General features: G+C 54.0%; 1 protein-coding gene across 9 annotated transcripts in view; it reads left to right on the forward strand.

The window, feature by feature from the left end:
- Positions 1-17,319, forward strand: part of TSC2 (TSC complex subunit 2) — a 36,021-nt gene that overhangs the window by 444 nt on the left and 18,258 nt on the right. For 5 of the 9 annotated variants that reach the window (XM_053671661.1, XM_053671664.1, XM_053671662.1 and 2 more), the window contains exons 2-19: positions 327-493; positions 2,175-2,261; positions 4,256-4,366; positions 5,303-5,447; positions 6,497-6,614; positions 7,023-7,071; positions 7,473-7,598; positions 7,978-8,051; positions 9,130-9,256; positions 10,062-10,205; positions 11,006-11,143; positions 11,972-12,075; positions 12,564-12,645; positions 13,725-13,880; positions 14,329-14,445; positions 15,703-15,825; positions 16,730-16,842; positions 17,051-17,201. In XM_053671661.1, the coding sequence (XP_053527636.1) occupies positions 327-493; positions 2,175-2,261; positions 4,256-4,366; positions 5,303-5,447; positions 6,497-6,614; positions 7,023-7,071; positions 7,473-7,598; positions 7,978-8,051; positions 9,130-9,256; positions 10,062-10,205; positions 11,006-11,143; positions 11,972-12,075; positions 12,564-12,645; positions 13,725-13,880; positions 14,329-14,445; positions 15,703-15,825; positions 16,730-16,842; positions 17,051-17,201 (2,132 nt within the window). The remainder of the gene's footprint in view (positions 1-326; positions 494-2,174; positions 2,262-4,255; positions 4,367-5,302; positions 5,448-6,496; positions 6,615-7,022; positions 7,072-7,472; positions 7,599-7,977; positions 8,052-9,129; positions 9,257-10,061; positions 10,206-11,005; positions 11,144-11,971; positions 12,076-12,563; positions 12,646-13,724; positions 13,881-14,328; positions 14,446-15,702; positions 15,826-16,729; positions 16,843-17,050; positions 17,202-17,319) is intronic. The other 4 variants (XM_037157263.2, XM_053671663.1, XM_037157266.2 and 1 more) reach the window with 1 other exon arrangement.

The following is a 17,319-nucleotide window of genomic DNA, read 5'->3' on the forward strand; positions in this document are numbered from 1 at the left end:
TGGCGGGTGAAAGGAGGTCCCTGCTTCCGCGCCCCTGCGAGAATCCTTAACATATGGAGGAGAGAGATGGCTTCCTGGGCCCCGTGGCTACTGTTCTTTCGCCCCCAATTCACCTCCGTCACCCCATGCACTGAGTCAGGGGCGGCTGCCTGGCGTTTCCCAAGTTTATTTTTTGCCAGGGCAACGTGGCTGCGGTCGAGTTCTCCCCAGGGTTCGTGGGAGGAAAGGTGCCCATCAGAGAGCTAGGGTTCCCTGGTGGCTGTAGGTGCGCAAGGCAGCTGTGTGGAGTTGTTTCTGAGATCTCTATTCCTGTTTCCTCCGCGGAGGGGAGTCCCCGGCTGTGTCCCTGCCCACCATGGCCAAGCCAACAAGCAAAGACTCAGGCTTGAAGGAGAAGTTCAAGATTCTTTTGGGACTGGGAACTCCAAGACCAAATCCCAGGTCTGCAGAGGGCAAACAGACGGAGTTTGTCATCACAGCGGAAATCCTGAAAGTGAGTGAGCTGCGGGTGTCTTCCCTGCTGGCCTCTGGGAGGTACGAGGAAGGCTGAGTTTGATCTGTCAACAGATCAAACTGTGGGAGATGGGTTGCTGGAACAGTCTGCATGGGGCTGCTGTCCCCAGCTCCACAGAGGCTTACATGTCTTTTCTGGAGATTCAGGAAGTCAGTCTTTGGTGACTTGGTTCTGCACATGAGTTAGTATTTAGATGGTGATGCAAGGAAACCTGTTTTACGACATGAGACCTGAATTCCATGGTCTCCACAGGTGATTAGGTTTATGGACAGGTGCATACCATTAACTTGTGAGTCCCTGTGAGAAGTCTTCATTTTTTGTCTTCGTTTGAATTCCTCTACCACATTCCTGACACCATGCTTTGCCTATGAATAAATGTCTAGGTTTTGCACTCTGATAGTGTCCCGTTCAGAAACAGCCAAGATGTATGTCCATCAGCTGGTGAATTGCCCCTTGAGTAACACATACTTGAACTGCACAGGTCCACTTAAACTCAATTTGTTTTAATTTTATCTTTTAATTGAATTTAATAATATTATATAAGTTTCAGGTGTACAATTCTGTAATACACCATCTGTACATTGTATTGTGTGTTCACCTCAAGTCAAGTCTCCTTAAATGTGGGTTTTTAAAATCCTGTAAGCGGACCCTCACGGTTCACATCCATGCTGTTCAAGGGTCAGCTATGAACAAAATGTGGTGCATCCATGTGAAGGAGTATTACTTTTCAAAAAAAGGAATGTTGCAACATGGATGAACATTGAAAACATGCTAAGAAAAAAAATGATCACAAAAGCCCATATAATGTGTGATTCCGTTGGTATGAAACATTGAGAATAGAGAAACCTGCAGAGACAGAAAATGTTTGCCAGGGCTCTGGTGGAGAGAGCAGTGGGGAGTGACTGCTGAAGGGTAGGAGGTTTCCTTTTTTTCCCTCAAGATTTATTTACTTTTTGAGAGAGGGGAGGGGAAGGAGAAAGAGAGGGAGAGAAACATGAGTTGGTTGCCTCTCGTGCCCCCAACCGGGAGACCAGGCCCGCAACCCAGACATATGCCCTGACTGGGAATCAAACTGGTGACCTTTCAGCTTGCAGGCGGGTGCTCAGTCCACTGCGCCACACCAGCCAGGGTGAAGCTTACCTTTGAGGTAATGGAAATTTTCTGTAATTATGGAGGTAAATACACTGAAAAATGAATCATATGGTTTAAAATGGTGAGTTTCATGTGATGTGAATGTTATCACAAAATACTGGGTGCCCTGGCTGGTGTAGCTCAGTGGATTGAGCACGGGCCTGCAAAATAAAGGGTTGCAGTTCGATTTCCAGTGAGGGCATGTGACTGGGTTGCAGGCCAGGTCCTCAGCAGGGGGTGTGCAAAAGGCCACCACCTATCATGTCTCTCTTCCTTTTTCCTTCCTTTCCCCTCTAAAAATAAATAAAATCTGTGGAAAAAAAAATAAAGTAATGCAGTGATGGGGGAAAAGTCTGTTCTCACTCAGTTGGGATGGAGTAGTAAACTGGTAATTGCTCATTTCAGAAAGGTGGCTGCAAGTCTCCAGATTGGGAAACGTGAGTCCAGTTCTTAGGGTGGTCAGTGAATAGCAGTTAAGGAGACCTGTTGCCCGAGCACAAGCCCCTTTTCCTTCTTTTACCGTTTCCAGGAACTGAGTGTTGAATGTGGCCTCAACAATCGTATTCGTGTGATAGGCCAGATCTCTGAAGTTGCAAAAACGAAGAAATTTGAAGAGGTAGGTCGGTCTCAGTTGGGCTACTGGAGGGATGTGAGGGAGCTATTCAGAAGCCTGATTTGGCTCTTTCTAGGAGCAGGGTTGACAGTTAACTTTGCTAAGGAACTAATATACCACTTTAGGGGATTTAACTTTCATCTTAGTTGTGGGGAAACTTCTGGAAATGCCCTGAGCACAACCCTGAGGAATCGGTCATGTGTGGAGGTGGGGAGCAAAGGAATTAAGGCTTTTCTAGCAGATCTGAGAAGGGGCTTATAGTGGTTTACAGGAACTCACATTCACTCGTCCTGTTACTGTGGACTCGGGAAGGAAACATAGAGGAATGTCAGGGAAGAGTGTAGTCTCACAGAGACCTCGAACTGTCAAGGCACACCTGTCTCTGTCTTTTTGGGAGAGGTAGTCGGTAGTTTCAGGTGGCCTTGCAGACACGAATGTATTTATTTCAGCCAGCTGTTTCCAGGCTCTCTCCTGACGTCCTGTGGACAGAGTGGGAAGTTATCATTACAGCACTTCTGTGCTGTAGCCTCGAGCAGCTTTTGTGTGAATGACTGGGGGTGGTGGGGGAGACGTGGATCTCACCTAGCAGATTCAGATCTGCTAAAGGGGAGAGTGACGGCTATATCCTCAGCAGCCCATCTGAGCCGGGCCAGCTGCACATTGCCAAGGAGGAATGTGACAGTAGGCACCTGCGTTCATAAAGTTGCCTGTATAGGTACAGAAAGGTGAGGTGGGGCTGAGGTGCTGGTCATGCGAATAGACAGGTGGGCCTAAGAGGCTGGGATAGTCCACAAGCCCAGCATCTGTGTTGTTGTGGCTTCGGTTGCATCCATAGGAGTATTGTAAATAGGGCAAAGAAAGTGAAAGTTTTAGTGTGTCTGGAGTTGGTCAAAATATTGGTCAGACAACATCTAAAAGACACTTCAGTCTTGCCCCTAAGAGTGAGCGAGAGCTCCGGAAAGGGTGAATGGTCTGAAAACCCTGTCTGAAGGGAGTCTGGAATGGTTAATGTGGAAGAGGGAAGGTGACGAGAGAGACTGACTGGGGGTAGCTGCAGGGGACAGGAGCCGGGTCTCCCATGGGCTGGGTGCACTTAGAGGAGGCAAATTCCAGAAGCTTGCAGAGAGTTCTTGGCAGGTCACGCAGGGCAGTAGAGGGCAGGGGTGTGGTACTGAGTGGCCCACGGCTGGGCTAGTGTGTTTAATATGTTTTTTAAATTTCTTGCTGTATTTTTATTTTTAAAAAATATTTCTTTTTTGAGAGAGAGGAAGGGAGAGAAACATTGATGTGAGCGAGAAACATAAATTGGTTGCCTCTCAAATACATCCTGACCAGGGACCAAACCCGCAAGCCAGGCATCTGCCTTGCCCTGGGTATTGAACTGGCGACCTTTCACTTTGTGAGATGATAACCAACTTAGTCACACTGATCAGGGCTAACACGCTTTTTAAATTTTTTTTATTGATTTTGAGAGAGAGAGAGAAATTGATTTGTTCTACTTATTTACGCATTTATTGGTTGCTTCTTGTATGTGCTCTAACTGGGGATTGAACTTGCAACTTTGGCTTAGCAGGATGATGCTCTAACCAACTGAGCGGCTCATCCTGGGCTGGGCTGGTGCATTTACAGAGAGGGAGTCAGGCTGCAGGCCAAGGGACCAGTGTGGTGCCTCTGGTTATGAGACTCTCCCAGTGGTCTCCATCAGAATGAGGAAGCTGTAGGGTGGACTCCCTGTGATCTCTGGAGGCAGCCAGGACAGCTTCTCTCTCTTGTGTGCCTTCCTCCCTCCTCTAGCCTATGGCCTGATGGGGGTTTTGAAGTAGCTTGGAGCTATTTTGTCAGGTTCATGGTCGCTGTGGGCTGTGACAGATCCTCAAGATGTGGGCTTTAGTGGCACAGGATCTAAGTCAAAAGATCCTGTTGTTCTGCTCTGCCCTTTGCTTTTGAGTTGAGGGGCCAGCACACCCTAATAGCTGTCCCCTCTTTGCTGGTGGCAGCATGCAGTGGAAGCACTCTGGAAGGCTGTTGCTGACCTGCTGCAACCAGAACGGCCACCAGAGGCCCGGCACGCCGTGCTGGCTCTCCTGAAGTCCATCGTGCAGGGACAGGTAAGGGGTGTTGGGTCTCTGCCCAGGCAGAGCTGGGATGGGTGTGTGGGATGATGTTGGGCCACCCACTGACAGCTCCTGCTGGTCCCACTTGGACTCTTGTCTTTGGCCAAGGCACCAGGCACAAGCCTCTGTGGTTCCCAGGGGCCCTGCAGCTAGATGGCCTGAGTGGGCATCCTGGAATCGCCTCTTGTATCAGTGTGACCCTGGGCAAGTCACTGGAGCTCCCCCCTGAGCCTCCACCTCCTCACCTGTAAAGGGGATGCCCCTGACGCCTTCCTCCTCTGGGATGTTTTAGGGAGTAAATGAGGCAGTTTATGCAAGATGATGAGAACGGTGCCTAGCATGAGCGAGCCATGGACTGGGCTGTTGTTCTTGTCGACCTCGATCCCCTCTTTCTGGGCCACTGCCTATGCTCAGTGAGCTTTGTCCACACTGGTCTCTGCTGTTCCTGGACCATTTAGGCCACCTCTCATCGTTCTTGCCCGGAAGGCTCTTTGCCCCCACCCCATGACCCCCCACTTACTCTACTTCTTTGTACCCAGCTGCCCAAGAAGCTCTGACACCCTCAATGCAGTTAGACCATTGTCATTGTTCTATGAGCACAAATGTGTCCACCCTGGGCTGTGAGTATGGTGGGAGTGGAATTGCACTGTCCCTACTGTGTGTGCCCACACTCAGGCTCAGAACTGGGCACATAGTGGGTGCACCACACATACTGGTCAGCCAGTGACCAGTGTGTCTGCTCCCCTACTCTGAGCTGCTTCGATGTTGCCAGTCTGCCCCTCACAGCCAGTCCCTGTGGGAAGGGGAAAGGGCCCCAGAGTTGGGAGTCTTGTAGCCTGTTGCCCTTCCTGGACTTCTTACAGCTACTCACAAAGCCCAGTAAGCCAGAGGATCCTGGCAGGACTGCTGACCTCGTGGTTTTGTCTTCAGGGGGACCGCTTGGGTGTTCTCAGGGCCCTCTTCTTCAAGGTCATCAAGGATTACCCCTCTAACGAAGACCTCCATGAAAGACTGGAAGTTTTCAAGGCCCTTACGGACAATGGGAGACACATCACCTACTTGGAAGAAGAACTGGGTGGGTGCCACACTGGGTGTGAGGTTTCTCTGGCCTTGGTGATCAAATTTAATCTGGGATGTGGAAGGCCACTGGGTCCCTGAGGGAGTACTGCAGTTTGCAGGAGTGTCCTGCAGAGGGCGCTGCACTACGCAGCTCTGCTTACCTGTGTGCCACCACCTGGATCAGCCACCAGAATCTCCTGGGGAATCTTGTTAAAAATGCTGAGTCCTGGGTGTCACGCCAGACATGCTGGCTCAGAACTCCTGGGCAGTGGGGCTAGGGTATGCATTTGAGGCAGGCAGGAGGTGATCTGAGCTCTGTTGTAGGAAGAGTAGGCTGCTGACCTGGCCATCAGGCATAGCCTACAGGTAAAGTTACCCAGAGAGCCCCGAGGTTTCTGTAGGGCCAGACCGCCTTGCTGTGTCTGCCTCCTTGCTCTCTTTGTGCCTGGCCTCCAGCTCTCTCCTTTGCTGGCCTTCCTCCTCACTGTTACTACCGTATGAGGTTTCCGTAAGTCTTGAGATTTCATGTCACTGATGAGGGGAGAAGAGGAAGGAGGTAGAAGTAAATCTGACTAATGCCTTGTTCTGTTGCCCGGAAATGGGCCTCAGCTGTCGGTTTGCCTCCAGGACAGGTGCTGGCAGGGGGTCATGGTCAGGTTTTCTAAGTTTACTTGGCTAGCACCCAAGCATTGCTTGTGTCTTCTTCAAGAGATTCTTTCTGGGGATAGGGGGCCATGAATATGCCTCCTAAATATGTGTCGTGGTGATGCTGGCACCCCTCGCATTGCGGTCAGGGCTCTGAGCATCAGGTGCACACACACTGCTGCCGCCTCTTAGCCCAGATCTCCCTCCGCGCATTGGGCGTTGGTGAATTTCAGTTCCAGAGTCCATGACATGCTGACCTGCTCGGGCTCTAGCTGAGCCGCCCTCGACCCCATGTATGCGTGGCCTGCCTGCTGTTGCATGGAGACTTATGACGGGGTTTCCAGCAGTGAGTGGGATGGGACACGTTTTCCTTGGGAGGAGGTGGTAGGAAATACATTGCTCTCCTTCCCTTCTCCCCAGCTGAGTTTGTCCTGCGGTGGATGGACATTGGCCTGACCTCAGAATTCCTTCTGGTGCTTGTGAACTTGGTCAAGTTCAACAGCTGTTACCTCGATGAATATATTGCAACAATGGTCCAGTAAGAAAAGAATCCAAATAATGTTACTCTGATCGTAGTCCCACTGTCTTGGTCTGCACTTCAGCTCTGCAGGGTGAATAAAGCTATTGAATAAATAGGGGCGTTGGAAGTGGCCACAGCCACCTTCTACTTAGGCTGATATTTTGAAGCTTGACCTAGCATTTTATTTTTAATGTATGTAATATCTGATGTTTTACTTATTATTTTTGTTGTCATTTTTTCAAAATACTCTGTGAAATCCATCAGGGCAGGGGCAGCACTGAGCACTTGCCTGTCTGTGGGTGAGTGGGGCCCTAGGGAAGATGAGTCCCTCATGTAACTGATTCTGTAGAGTAAGCAGAAAGTAAATTGGAGCCACGCAGACTCTGGGGAATGGCCTTTCAGTGGACTTTGCGCTTCCTCCAACAGCATGATCTGTCTGCTGTGTGTCCGGACTGTGTCTTCCATGGACATAGAGGTTAGTAGCTGCCCGTCTCAGAGGCAGTCCTGTCATCCTCCTTCCGGGCAGGCCGGGTGGGCTCAGGTTAAGCTCCATGCTGTCCCTCACTGGCTGTGTGGCCCCAGGCAAGCTGCTCAGCCTTTCTGCGCCTCTGGACTCTCTCCTGTAAGCAGCGATGGTTGGATGACCTCAGTTGTGGGGCCATAGTTCAGGATGAGGTGACCACAATGTGTGGAATGTAGAAGTGCCTCCAAGATACTCACTTGCCCTTTTGGTTCCAAAGAAGGCTGCTTTGGCATTGAGGAGGGACAACAGTCACTGACCAAAGGAGGGTGGGAAGGAGGCTAGGGGTCTTACCTCCCTTTGGGCAGGAGTTGGGCAGGGCCAGTGTGACCCCCCCCCTGCTTCCTCCCCCCCAGGTGTCGCTGCAGGTGCTGGACGCCGTGGTCTGCTACAACTGCCTGCCGGCTGAGAGCCTCCCCCTGTTCATTGTCACTCTGTGCCGCACCATCAATGTGAAGGAGCTCTGCGAGCCTTGCTGGAAGGTGGGGTCTGCACTGTTGTCCTGGACAGTCCTTCCCTGAAGGAAGTTATAAGCCAGGCACATGGACAGGACAAGGGCCATCTTGTCATTACAGGACAAGGGCCATCTTGTTTTTAATGAATGGCCATCTGATTCTCAGGGTGGCCGCACAATGGCCTGCTGAGGGGCATCCAGTGACATTTTCCCAGGCAGTTGAGCTGAGGTCAGGGTTTTGGTGGCATTTTGAGAACTCGGCAGCCTCTGTGTTTGAGAGGAGGTAGTTGCAAGCCAGCTGGACATGCGGGGTGTTGGAGCAGCATTGTGCAGGGCTGGCACGCAGGGCTGGGTTTGAAGCCCTGGGACTCGCATCTGCCAATCTAATGGTGTGTTTTGTTTCCCAGCTGATGCGTAACCTTCTGGGCACCCACCTGGGCCACAGTGCCATCTATAATATGTGCCGCATCATGGAGGACAGGTGAGTGGTCAGGGCTTGGGGCAGATGGGGAGGGTGAAGTGGCTGGATCAGGTGCTGCAGAGCTTTCGTGAGGTGCTGTCCGTTTTGGCTCTTGCCTGGCGTAGGCCAACGGGGGGCTGGCTGCCTGTGCCTTTGAGGTGTCTGTCCTAGAAGCACACAGCTTAAGCTCTTGATTTTCCATCCTCTCCCACCTGTCAGTAAAATCAGAACATTCAGAATGGAACTCGTAACCTCCCTCCCATATTTGGATCTTGTCCAGTGAGGCTGCTCTACCTTTGATCCTATCACTGCTGTCCTTTGGAGGTGGCTCAGAGCTGCCCACCTAGAGCCTCCACCTGAGCCCCTCGGTTCTCACCTCCATACCGGACTTCTGCACCCACTCTTGGCCTCTTGAAGTCCGTTCCTCCACATAGTAGCCCTATGCTCTTTTCCCAACAGAGATGTGACTGTGTCACCCTTTGTTTGAAGCTAGGGTGGCCCCCAGGGCTCTCAGGATTAGAAACCAAACTCCTCAGTGCAGCAGTGCCTGGGCGGTCTGGCCCTGCCCCAGCCCTGGCTTCTCACTTCCTTTGTCTTGCCACGGGCCTCTGCACGTGCCCTTGCTCTTGCTGGAACATCCTTCCACCTTGGTCAAGTTTCTCTGAGTGCTCCTTGACCTGCAGGCAGCACCATTGATTTCCTGACCACCCCAAGCAGGTTTTGCTCTGCTGTCCTGTGGCTTTCCTTTTTAGCTATGATTTGAGGCAGACATTCGACATTTCCCTTTGTTCTTCCGTTCATGTCTGTGTCTCCTGGACGGCAAGCACTCTTTCACGTCTGCGCCCGGGCATCCCGCATGGCTCCGTGGTTAGCAGTGATGACTATGGAGTGAATGCACGAAAGAATCAAATGGTTGCTGCTAGCCTCTGTGTTCCCTGACCAACATTCCCCCCTTAGCTCTGCTTCTGCCCTGTAAGTGCAGGGCCCTCTGGGGAGGCCGCCAGGAGCCAGGGCCCACCCTGGCCTGTCTTTGGGCCCTGCAGCGGGCAGATATAGACTGGGCCCGCTCACACACTGTCTCTCTGGGGAATGCTTTCAGAGCCTACATGGAAGATGCCCCGCTGCTGAGAGGAGCTGTGTTCTTTGTTGGTATGGCTCTCTGGGGAGCCCACCGGCTCTATTCTCTCAAAAATTCCCCGACATCTGTGTTGCCATCGTTTTATGAGGTAACTCGTTTTTGCTGACACGGGAGTGGGCCAGCCTGACTCCCCTTAGTCAGGCTGGCCCGCTGAGCAGAACAGGCCCACGAGCTGGGTACTGTCTCATGGGCAGCGGGTGTTTCCAGTCACTTACTTTGTAACTGCAGATGAGGCTCAGAGCCATTTGACAGACTTATCATCCTCAAGCAAATGTTATATGTTATGCATTTCACATCCTCAGTTAGCATTAGAATTGCAGGGTTCCTCCAGGGGTGGCGACACTCTCACGGGCGACAGTTTCATCTGGTGATCTCGGCCTCGTTGTGGAATGGAGCCCGAGAGAGGGCCTCCGTTTCCCGAGTTCCTGGTGGGGTGCGGAGTGCTCGTGTGTGTGTTTCTCACGTGGCCGTCACAGCAGCCCTGGGAGCTGTGCCACTGTGCCAGCCTCATTGCCCTACACTGCCCTACACAGCTGCCCGGACAAGCTGTGTCGTGTCCAGGGTTACAGGGAATCTGCCGATGGGCTGTTCTTTCTGCCCTGCCCCCACCTCCCTCCCGGGCAGTGGAGCGTGCGGTCTTGGCACATTGCTTGCATCAGGGTAGCTTTTAGTTTTCTCGAGGCCAGCGAGCCGGGGGCCAGGAATTTAGCGGAGCCAGTGAAGAAAACACTTCTGGGCTCCTATGATATGTGACTGGCCCATGAGACATATGTGGGCAGTGTGCCCCTCCCAGGGCATCTTAGTTGGAATCCGAGGGTGGTGTGGTAGAGGGCTTCCTTTGCGTGAGCAAAAAGTGGGTGATGGTTGTCTGCCTCCCGGGCCTTGTTTTCCAGGCCATGACCTGTCCAAACGAGGTGGTGTCCTATGAGATTGTCCTCTCTATAACCAGACTCATCAAGAAGTACAGGAGGGAGCTCCAGGCTGTGACATGGGACATTCTGCTGAACATCATTGAGCGCCTGCTTCAGCAGCTCCAGGTGAGGCTGGTGGGAAGGCTGGGCACGGGGAGGACCAAGGGCCCTTCCTTGGGGGGCCAGGACCTGGGGGGCCGCCAGGCTCGTCTCACCTGGATGACAGCTCCCATGAGATTTTCCTTCTGACCCTGCTGCGGGTGGTTCTCAGTGATGTCAGCTCGCCGTCCACTGAAGTCGGCCAGGTTTTCCAAGCCTCATCACTGGGAGCAGGAATGTGTAGTAGACTAGCAAGGGGGCTGTGCTGCTGTTGATCAAGATCCAGTCACACCAGGTCACCTCCATGGCCTGGAAGTGGGCCCTGAAGACAGTTTCCTGTGTCTAGAAAGCTTGCCACAGCTTTGGCATAATTTTGGAGGACATTGCTGATGCGGGGGCTGCAGAGATGACAAGGGCTGAGGGCTGGGCCTCCTGGGGCGCTAGGGTGGACCAGTGTTTAGGTGGCCAGGCTAGGGGGAGGAAGGACTGGGCTGTCATCCCTCATTGTCACTGTCCAGCCAGCCAAGTGGCGCTTGATCCCAGTGGCGGGCTGGGAGGGCGTATCCTAGGACCTCCAGAGGTGCTTGAGCCTGGGGGAAATATGAAGCCCCCAAAGTTGGCCCCTTTGAGGCTGGCTGTGGGGCACAGCCAGGACCCCCTGGCAGTGGTGGGCGAGCAGAAATAGCCCAGCTGCCACGTGTGTCCTAGCACGGTGAGGGTCGTGTCCCCTACCAAGCAGGTCTTGAGGGGGTGTCTGGGTACAGCTGGTCTTGAGTCCTTGGGGGGAGTCAGAAGTCACTCCTGTGTGACTGGTCTTTGTGTCCCAGAACCTGGAGAGCCCGGAGCTCAGGGCCATTGTCCATGACCTGCTGACCACGGTGGAGGAGCTGTGCGATCAGAATGAGTTCCATGGCTCCCAGGAGAGATACTTTGAGCTCGTCGAGAGATGTGCGGACCAAAGACCTGTAAGACCACCTGTCCCCCAAACCTGGCGGGGCCTTGGGTATTCAGGCACAGAGGGCAGTTTCCGTCAGGCTCCTAGGGAGGGGAGGGCCTGCTTAGCCGTGGGAACCCTGGCTGTGTAGATCCGAGACTGAGTTCAGTGTGTTGGAAATGCCCCTGTTTTCTGGGATTGTTCTCCAGCGTGGAAGTCTGTCAGGGTGTCAGCAGACTGTGTGTGTGTGGGGGGTCCTTCAGAGCGCAGCACTAGCCCAACCGCCGGTTTCTCCCATCTGTGTGGGGGCAGGTGCCAGTCGGCGCCCTGGGGACTCGTTGCTTGGCACGTCTGCCTCCTGGGCGGTGGGCAGGCCTTGTGCCAGAAATGCTCAGCGTGATGCCAAGGTTTTTACATAAGTTTTGGTTTTATTTTTATTTACTTATTATTTAAAGATTTATTTATTTACTTTTAGAGAGAAGGGAAGGAAGGGAGAAAGAGAGGGAGGGGAACATCAATGTCTGAGAGATACATCAATCAGTTGCCTCTTACTCCTTCCAACTGGGGGCGGCCTGCAACCCAGGCATGAGTCCTGACTGGGAATTGAACCAGTGACTTTTTGGTTCACAGGCCGGCACTCAGTCCACTAACCCACACCAGCCAGGGAATACCTAGGTTTTTAAATGAATTTTCACTGCTGCCAGTAAAGTTTTGTCTTGGTGGGCTCCCCACCTGGGCCTTGGAGTGGTTGGTCTCACTGAGCAGACTGTTCTGGGCTAGCAGCACAGGGCGTCGTTTATAACAAAACCTCTGGAGAGCCGAGGTGGCTCATTCACACCAGGTCTGTCTTCTTTGACAGGAGTCCTCCCTCTTAAACCTAATAACCTACAGGGCTCAGTCAATCCATCCGGCAAAGGTTGGCTGGATCCACAACCTGCAGTTGCTGATGGAGAAGTTCTTCAGGTAGGGAGGCTCTGGAGACCTCTCGGGCCTTGGAACCTGACCCTGTGTCTGTGCCTTGGGCCAGAGTCTAGAAAACCAAGAGTGAGGGCTTTTCTTTCTGATTCTTGAAAGTAATGGTTCTAAACGAGCAGGAGAAGGTTTTCCTACAGCCTGTTTTCCTGTAGGGCAGAGTCCTTGAGGCCTCTGCTCCCCCTTCCTGTGGGGTGGCTGTGTAGAAGGCGCTGTCTCTGAGGGCTGAGCACTGTGCTCCCTTCCCAGTTCTTGGTCTGGATATTGACAAGCTGGGCCCCCGCAGGGAAAGTTGGAGTCCGTCTTTCCTGCTGGGGTGAGGGGCGGGGGTGCTTTGTTGCCCGCAGTGGGTCTGGGGTCTGGGTCCCTGGGGTAGCCCTCGGAGTTCGGGATGCAGTGTCAGCGGGGCTGGTGCAGGGGTGAGTGAGGCTGGTAGTGGGGCCTCCGCCCGACCCCAGCAGGTGCGCCCCTGCCCGCAGGAGCGAGTCTCGCAGTGCTGTGCGCATCAAGGTGCTGGACGTCCTGTCCTTCGTGCTGCTCATCAACAGGCAGTTCTATGAGGTGTGTGTCCCACGGCTGGGGAGGGAGGCTCACCCCGGAGGCCCTGCCTGGCCCTCACTGGGCACCGAGAGCCTCTGGGGTTTGCCCGGGCTCGGGGTCTGCCGCTTTCCTCTGTGGCGGGTTTTCTCAGTAGGCTTTGTCTGTTTACTCCTTTGTTTGTTCAGCCATCCATCCATTTATTCATTCCATGGTGTCCCTGCCAGGCCTGTGCTGGGCTTAGAGATGCTGCTGAGCTGTCAGGGAGCACAGTTCCTGTCCTTAGGTAGCTTCAGCCCAGTCGTCACCCGGAATACAGAAGAGTTCTGTAGAGTCTTGCATGGGGATGTTTTCTTTTCGCCTTGGTAATCACACTCACCCTCTGGACCCCAGCCCAACCACTGGCTGCCTTTCTTTTTTCTGCCAGTTTCTTCCCTCCAGTTCACCTTTCACTACACTTGTGGCCAGAGCCCATCCTTCCTTCAGAAACAGGAGTGTGTGCCTGCCCGCCCTGCCCTTCCCTCCAGGAGCTGCGCCTCAGGCCCTCTGTTTTCTCTTGCTTTCCAGCACACCTCCTGGCGCTCCCAGTGTTCCTGGGACGCGCCCCCTCCTCCCTGCTCAGCCTTCCCTTTCCCTGCGTCTCTGTCTCTTGGCATCCACCCTTCTTCACAGTCCAGCTCGGAGCTGCCTTTGTTAGGAAGCCCCTCTGGGTTTTCAGGTTCCTCACGTCAGGGTGGGCCTTGCCCTGCCTCTGTGAAGCTGTCCTCATGCTGTCCCATTAAAGCGGACTCTGATGTCAGGGAGAAGGTCTTCCTTCCCCCAGATACACAGAGGGCCTTCTGTGTAAGATTATTCTTAATTATGACATCCAGTGACAAAGAGCAAGTGGGGACATTCGCTGTTGCATCCTGTCTGAGCCTGTGGTCCTGTGCCCAGGCTAGGCCACCAAGTAGCTGTCGCCATTCTCATGAATTTAGGGCCCAGACCCCCCAGGTGCTGACATATCCCTGCTGTGGGTTTCCCGTTTCAAGGGGCGCCTTAGCTGCTGTCCAGCCTGTCACAGATAGCCACCTCCACCCCACACCCCACTGTGCTTGCTGCAGGAGGAGCTGATCAACACAGTGGTCATCTCACAGCTCTCGCACATCCCGGAGGACAGAGACCACCAGGTCCGGAAGTTGGCCACCCAGTTGCTGGTGGACCTGGCCGAGGGCTGCCACACTCACCACTTCAACAGCCTGCTGGACATCATCGAGAAAGTGAGAGCTGCGGGGTGTAGGGTGCTGGGTTGCCAGAAGCACCCTTCCTCTTTGGGGCAAAGCCCTACAGGCAGCAGCATGCTTTAGACTCTGTCTCCGATGTCTGCGGAACTCCGGGCTGGGTCTCAGAGGCGGGGGCTCCCCGCCAGCCATGATGGGCCGGTCGGATGGTCCCACGGTCCCGCTGCCTGGGGTCCTGGGAGCAGCTGCAGTGGTGTTGCAAGTTGGGCTGGGTGAGAGCTTGGCCCTTTGTCTTCCTACACAGCCATCGTCATTTTCTTTTCATTTTGAAATGTATCACAGCACCTAGGTGGTCGCTCAGGTGCGTAACGTGTGCCTCTCCTTTTGAGGAGGAGAAAGGGCCTGCTGTTGGGGGCGCTGAGTCTGGTGGGTGTTGCCTCTGGGAACCGGGACCTGGAAGCGACACACAGACACCCTCTCTCCAAAGGTGATCGCCCGCTCCCTCTCCCCACCCCCGGAGCTGGAGGAAAGGGACCTGGAGGCGTACTCTGCCTCCCTGGAGGACGTGAAGACTGCTGTCCTGGGGCTCCTGGTCATCCTTCAGGTGGGCCTCCACGCTTCGGGAAGGGGCGCGATGGCCAGCTGCGTGTGTGGGGTGCTGATCTTTAGGGACACACCTTGTGGGAGACCTGGGCACTCCACGGGGGTCCAAGAGAGCAGCCTGGGTGTGGTCCTGACCTGTCACAGTGCGGGGGGGAGGGGCCTCCGCCTGGTCAGAGGCGTCTCGTGCGTGTGGAGCCGCTCAGTCATCGCCCACATCCCTGCAGCTCTCCCCGTAGCTGAGCAGGGAAGGGCTGCCATCCATTTGGCCCCATGGTTGTATGATTTTTTTTTAATTTATTGATCTTTGGAGGGGAAGGGAAGGAGAGAGAGAGAGAAATATCAATGTATGGTTGCCTCTCGGGGGTCCCCTGCTGGGAACTGGCCTGCAACCCAGGCATGTGCCCTGACTGGGAATCGAACCGCGATCATGTGGTTCTCAGGCCCATGCTCAATCCACTGAGCTACCCAGCCAGGGCAAGGGTTGTGTGATTTTATTAACAGTTTTATTGAGATGTAATTTACATGCCATGTAATTTATCCATTTAAAGTGTATGATTCAGTGGTTTTCGGTGCATTCACAGAGTCCTGTAGTTATCACTACAGACAATTTACTACAGAGAATTTTAGAACATCTTTTAAAAAATTTTTTACTTATTTATTTCCAGACAGAGGGGAAGGGAGAGAGACAGAGAGGGAGAGAAACATCAATGTGTGGTTGCCTCTCGCATGCCCCTTAAATGTGGACCTGGCCCGCAACCCAGGCATGTGCCCTGACTGGGAATGGAACCAGTGGCCCTTTGGTTCACAGGCTGGCAATCAATCCATTGAGCCACACCAGCCAGGGCTAGAACATCTTTATTGCTTCAAAAGATACTCTGTTCCTCTTGGAGCGCACTGCACGCTTGACCTGCCCTCTTTTGCTGTGCGGTTTTGAGAGCATGCTTGTTTGGCCCGCAGGGCCAAAACCCACATGGCTGCACAGTGCTCTACTGGGTGGACTTTCCCGGTTCAGTAACTTGTTCCCTGTAGGTGATGGGGACATGAGGTTGATTTTTTTGCTGTTACCAAGTGCCTGTGTGGGGGTATCCATGAGACAAAGCATTGGAGAGCTACTGGTAGCCTCAAGTGTTTGAGCATTTTGAAGGATGGCAGATGCTACCAGTTACCTCCAAAGCTTGTCTGTTCTCTCTCCCCCTGGGTGCCAGCTCCCTGGCTGCATTGTGTCCTCTTGCCCTCATGGTGACAACTTTCTCTGCAGACCAAGCTCTACACCTTGCCTGCCAGTCATGCTATGCGTGTGTATGAGATGCTCGTCAGCCACATTCAGCTCCACTACAAACACAGCTACACCCTGCCCATTGCCAGCAGCATCCGGCTGCAGGTATGACAGGTCTGCGCGGGTGGTCAGTGGCTGTGGTGGGGCCCAGTCACACCTCGGGGACAGCCTAAGGTAGATCTTTTGGGGGCCCAGCAGCTGCCTCAGTCTTGGTGGTAGAATGATCTCAAACAGGAGAGGTGATGGATGTCCCCAGGGGTGACGGATGTCCCAGGGAGGGGTCTCCAACAGACTGTTTCCTCCTTTAGCACCGCCTGTGGCACCAGCCACCCTTCCCTTTGCCTGCAGCACCACGAGCCTCTGTGGCATGTCAGTCTGAGTTACACAGTGGCCTGCAATGGGGGCAGAGGAGGGGTGTCACACTGATTTACAGGGTGGCACGGGTTCCATTCCTGGCGCTCAGTTTGCCAGCAGCCTGTAGCAGAGGGTACAAGCCATGCGGTGGGGCAAGACAGGGCTGGGCAGGGCAGACCGCCTCGAGCTTCCACTGTGGGTGCCGGCACCAGGCTGAGCAGAGGTCACTGGGACAGAGGCCCTGGTCCTTCCCAGAGCATCTTCCTGATTGGGCAGCCCTTGGTCATTTAGGGAGCCCATTTAAGTGGCCCTTCCTTCATTGGAGGAAGTGACAGTGTTCTGAACAGAGGTCTTCTTTTCCGCACCTGGGTGCTGTCCAGCCAGCGTGCAAGGCATCCATCCCTTTGTCCTGGGGGCAGGATCATGGTGTGGAAGGCCACAGCATTACCAGCTGCTATGGGACTGTCACGGAGCCCTTGGGCTCAGAGGGAAGGGACAGGAATTGTGTACCTTACCACCCAACACCACTGTCTGCATAGAGAAATTGGATGTGTTTGCTATTAGTGAAAGCAGCATTTCCCAAGAGATGCGTGGGTCTGGGGACATGGGTCAGGTGTGGTCTTGCTCTGTGGGTGGTGCTTTCTGTTCCTTGCAGGCCTTTGACTTCCTGCTGCTGCTACGAGCCGACTCGCTGCATCGCCTCGGCCTGCCCACTAAGGATGGGGTTGTGCGGTTCAGCCCATACTGCCTCTGTGACTATGTGTACGTGTAAGCTGATGTCGTTCCCTACTGCTGCGGTCAGCCCTGTTTCCCCCAGTTCCAGGACATTCGGGTTTGGGGCATGTGGGTAGACCTGGCTGCGCTTCCCCCCAAGGACTGCCGTGGGTCCGAGGGATGGACACAGTTGGTCTTCTCACCCTCTTGCTCTGCGGGTCAGGTGTTTCAGCCTCGGTGTTTCCCTGACTTGACTCCACAGGGAGCTGGAGAGAGGCTCTGAAAAGAAGGCCAGCGGCCCGCTGTCACCACCCACCGGGCTGTCTGGCCCCACGTCTGCTGGCCCCACCGTGCGGCGTGGCTCTTTGCCCTACTCCCTGGTGTTCCGTGTCCTGCTGCAGTGTTTGAAGCAGGTGAGGTGGCTGGTCTCTTGAGCTGCATTAGTTCAGACTGAGCAAGGACTGGTGCCACCCAGAGCGTACGTACGGGTCCTTTGCCCACATTAGTGACCTTGGGAGGTTCGTTGCTGGT

Source organism: Artibeus jamaicensis, unplaced genomic scaffold (assembly GCF_021234435.1).
Source record: "Artibeus jamaicensis isolate MK-2021 breed Jamaican fruit bat unplaced genomic scaffold, CSHL_Jam_final contig_700, whole genome shotgun sequence".
Taxonomy (NCBI): domain Eukaryota; kingdom Metazoa; phylum Chordata; class Mammalia; order Chiroptera; family Phyllostomidae; genus Artibeus; species Artibeus jamaicensis.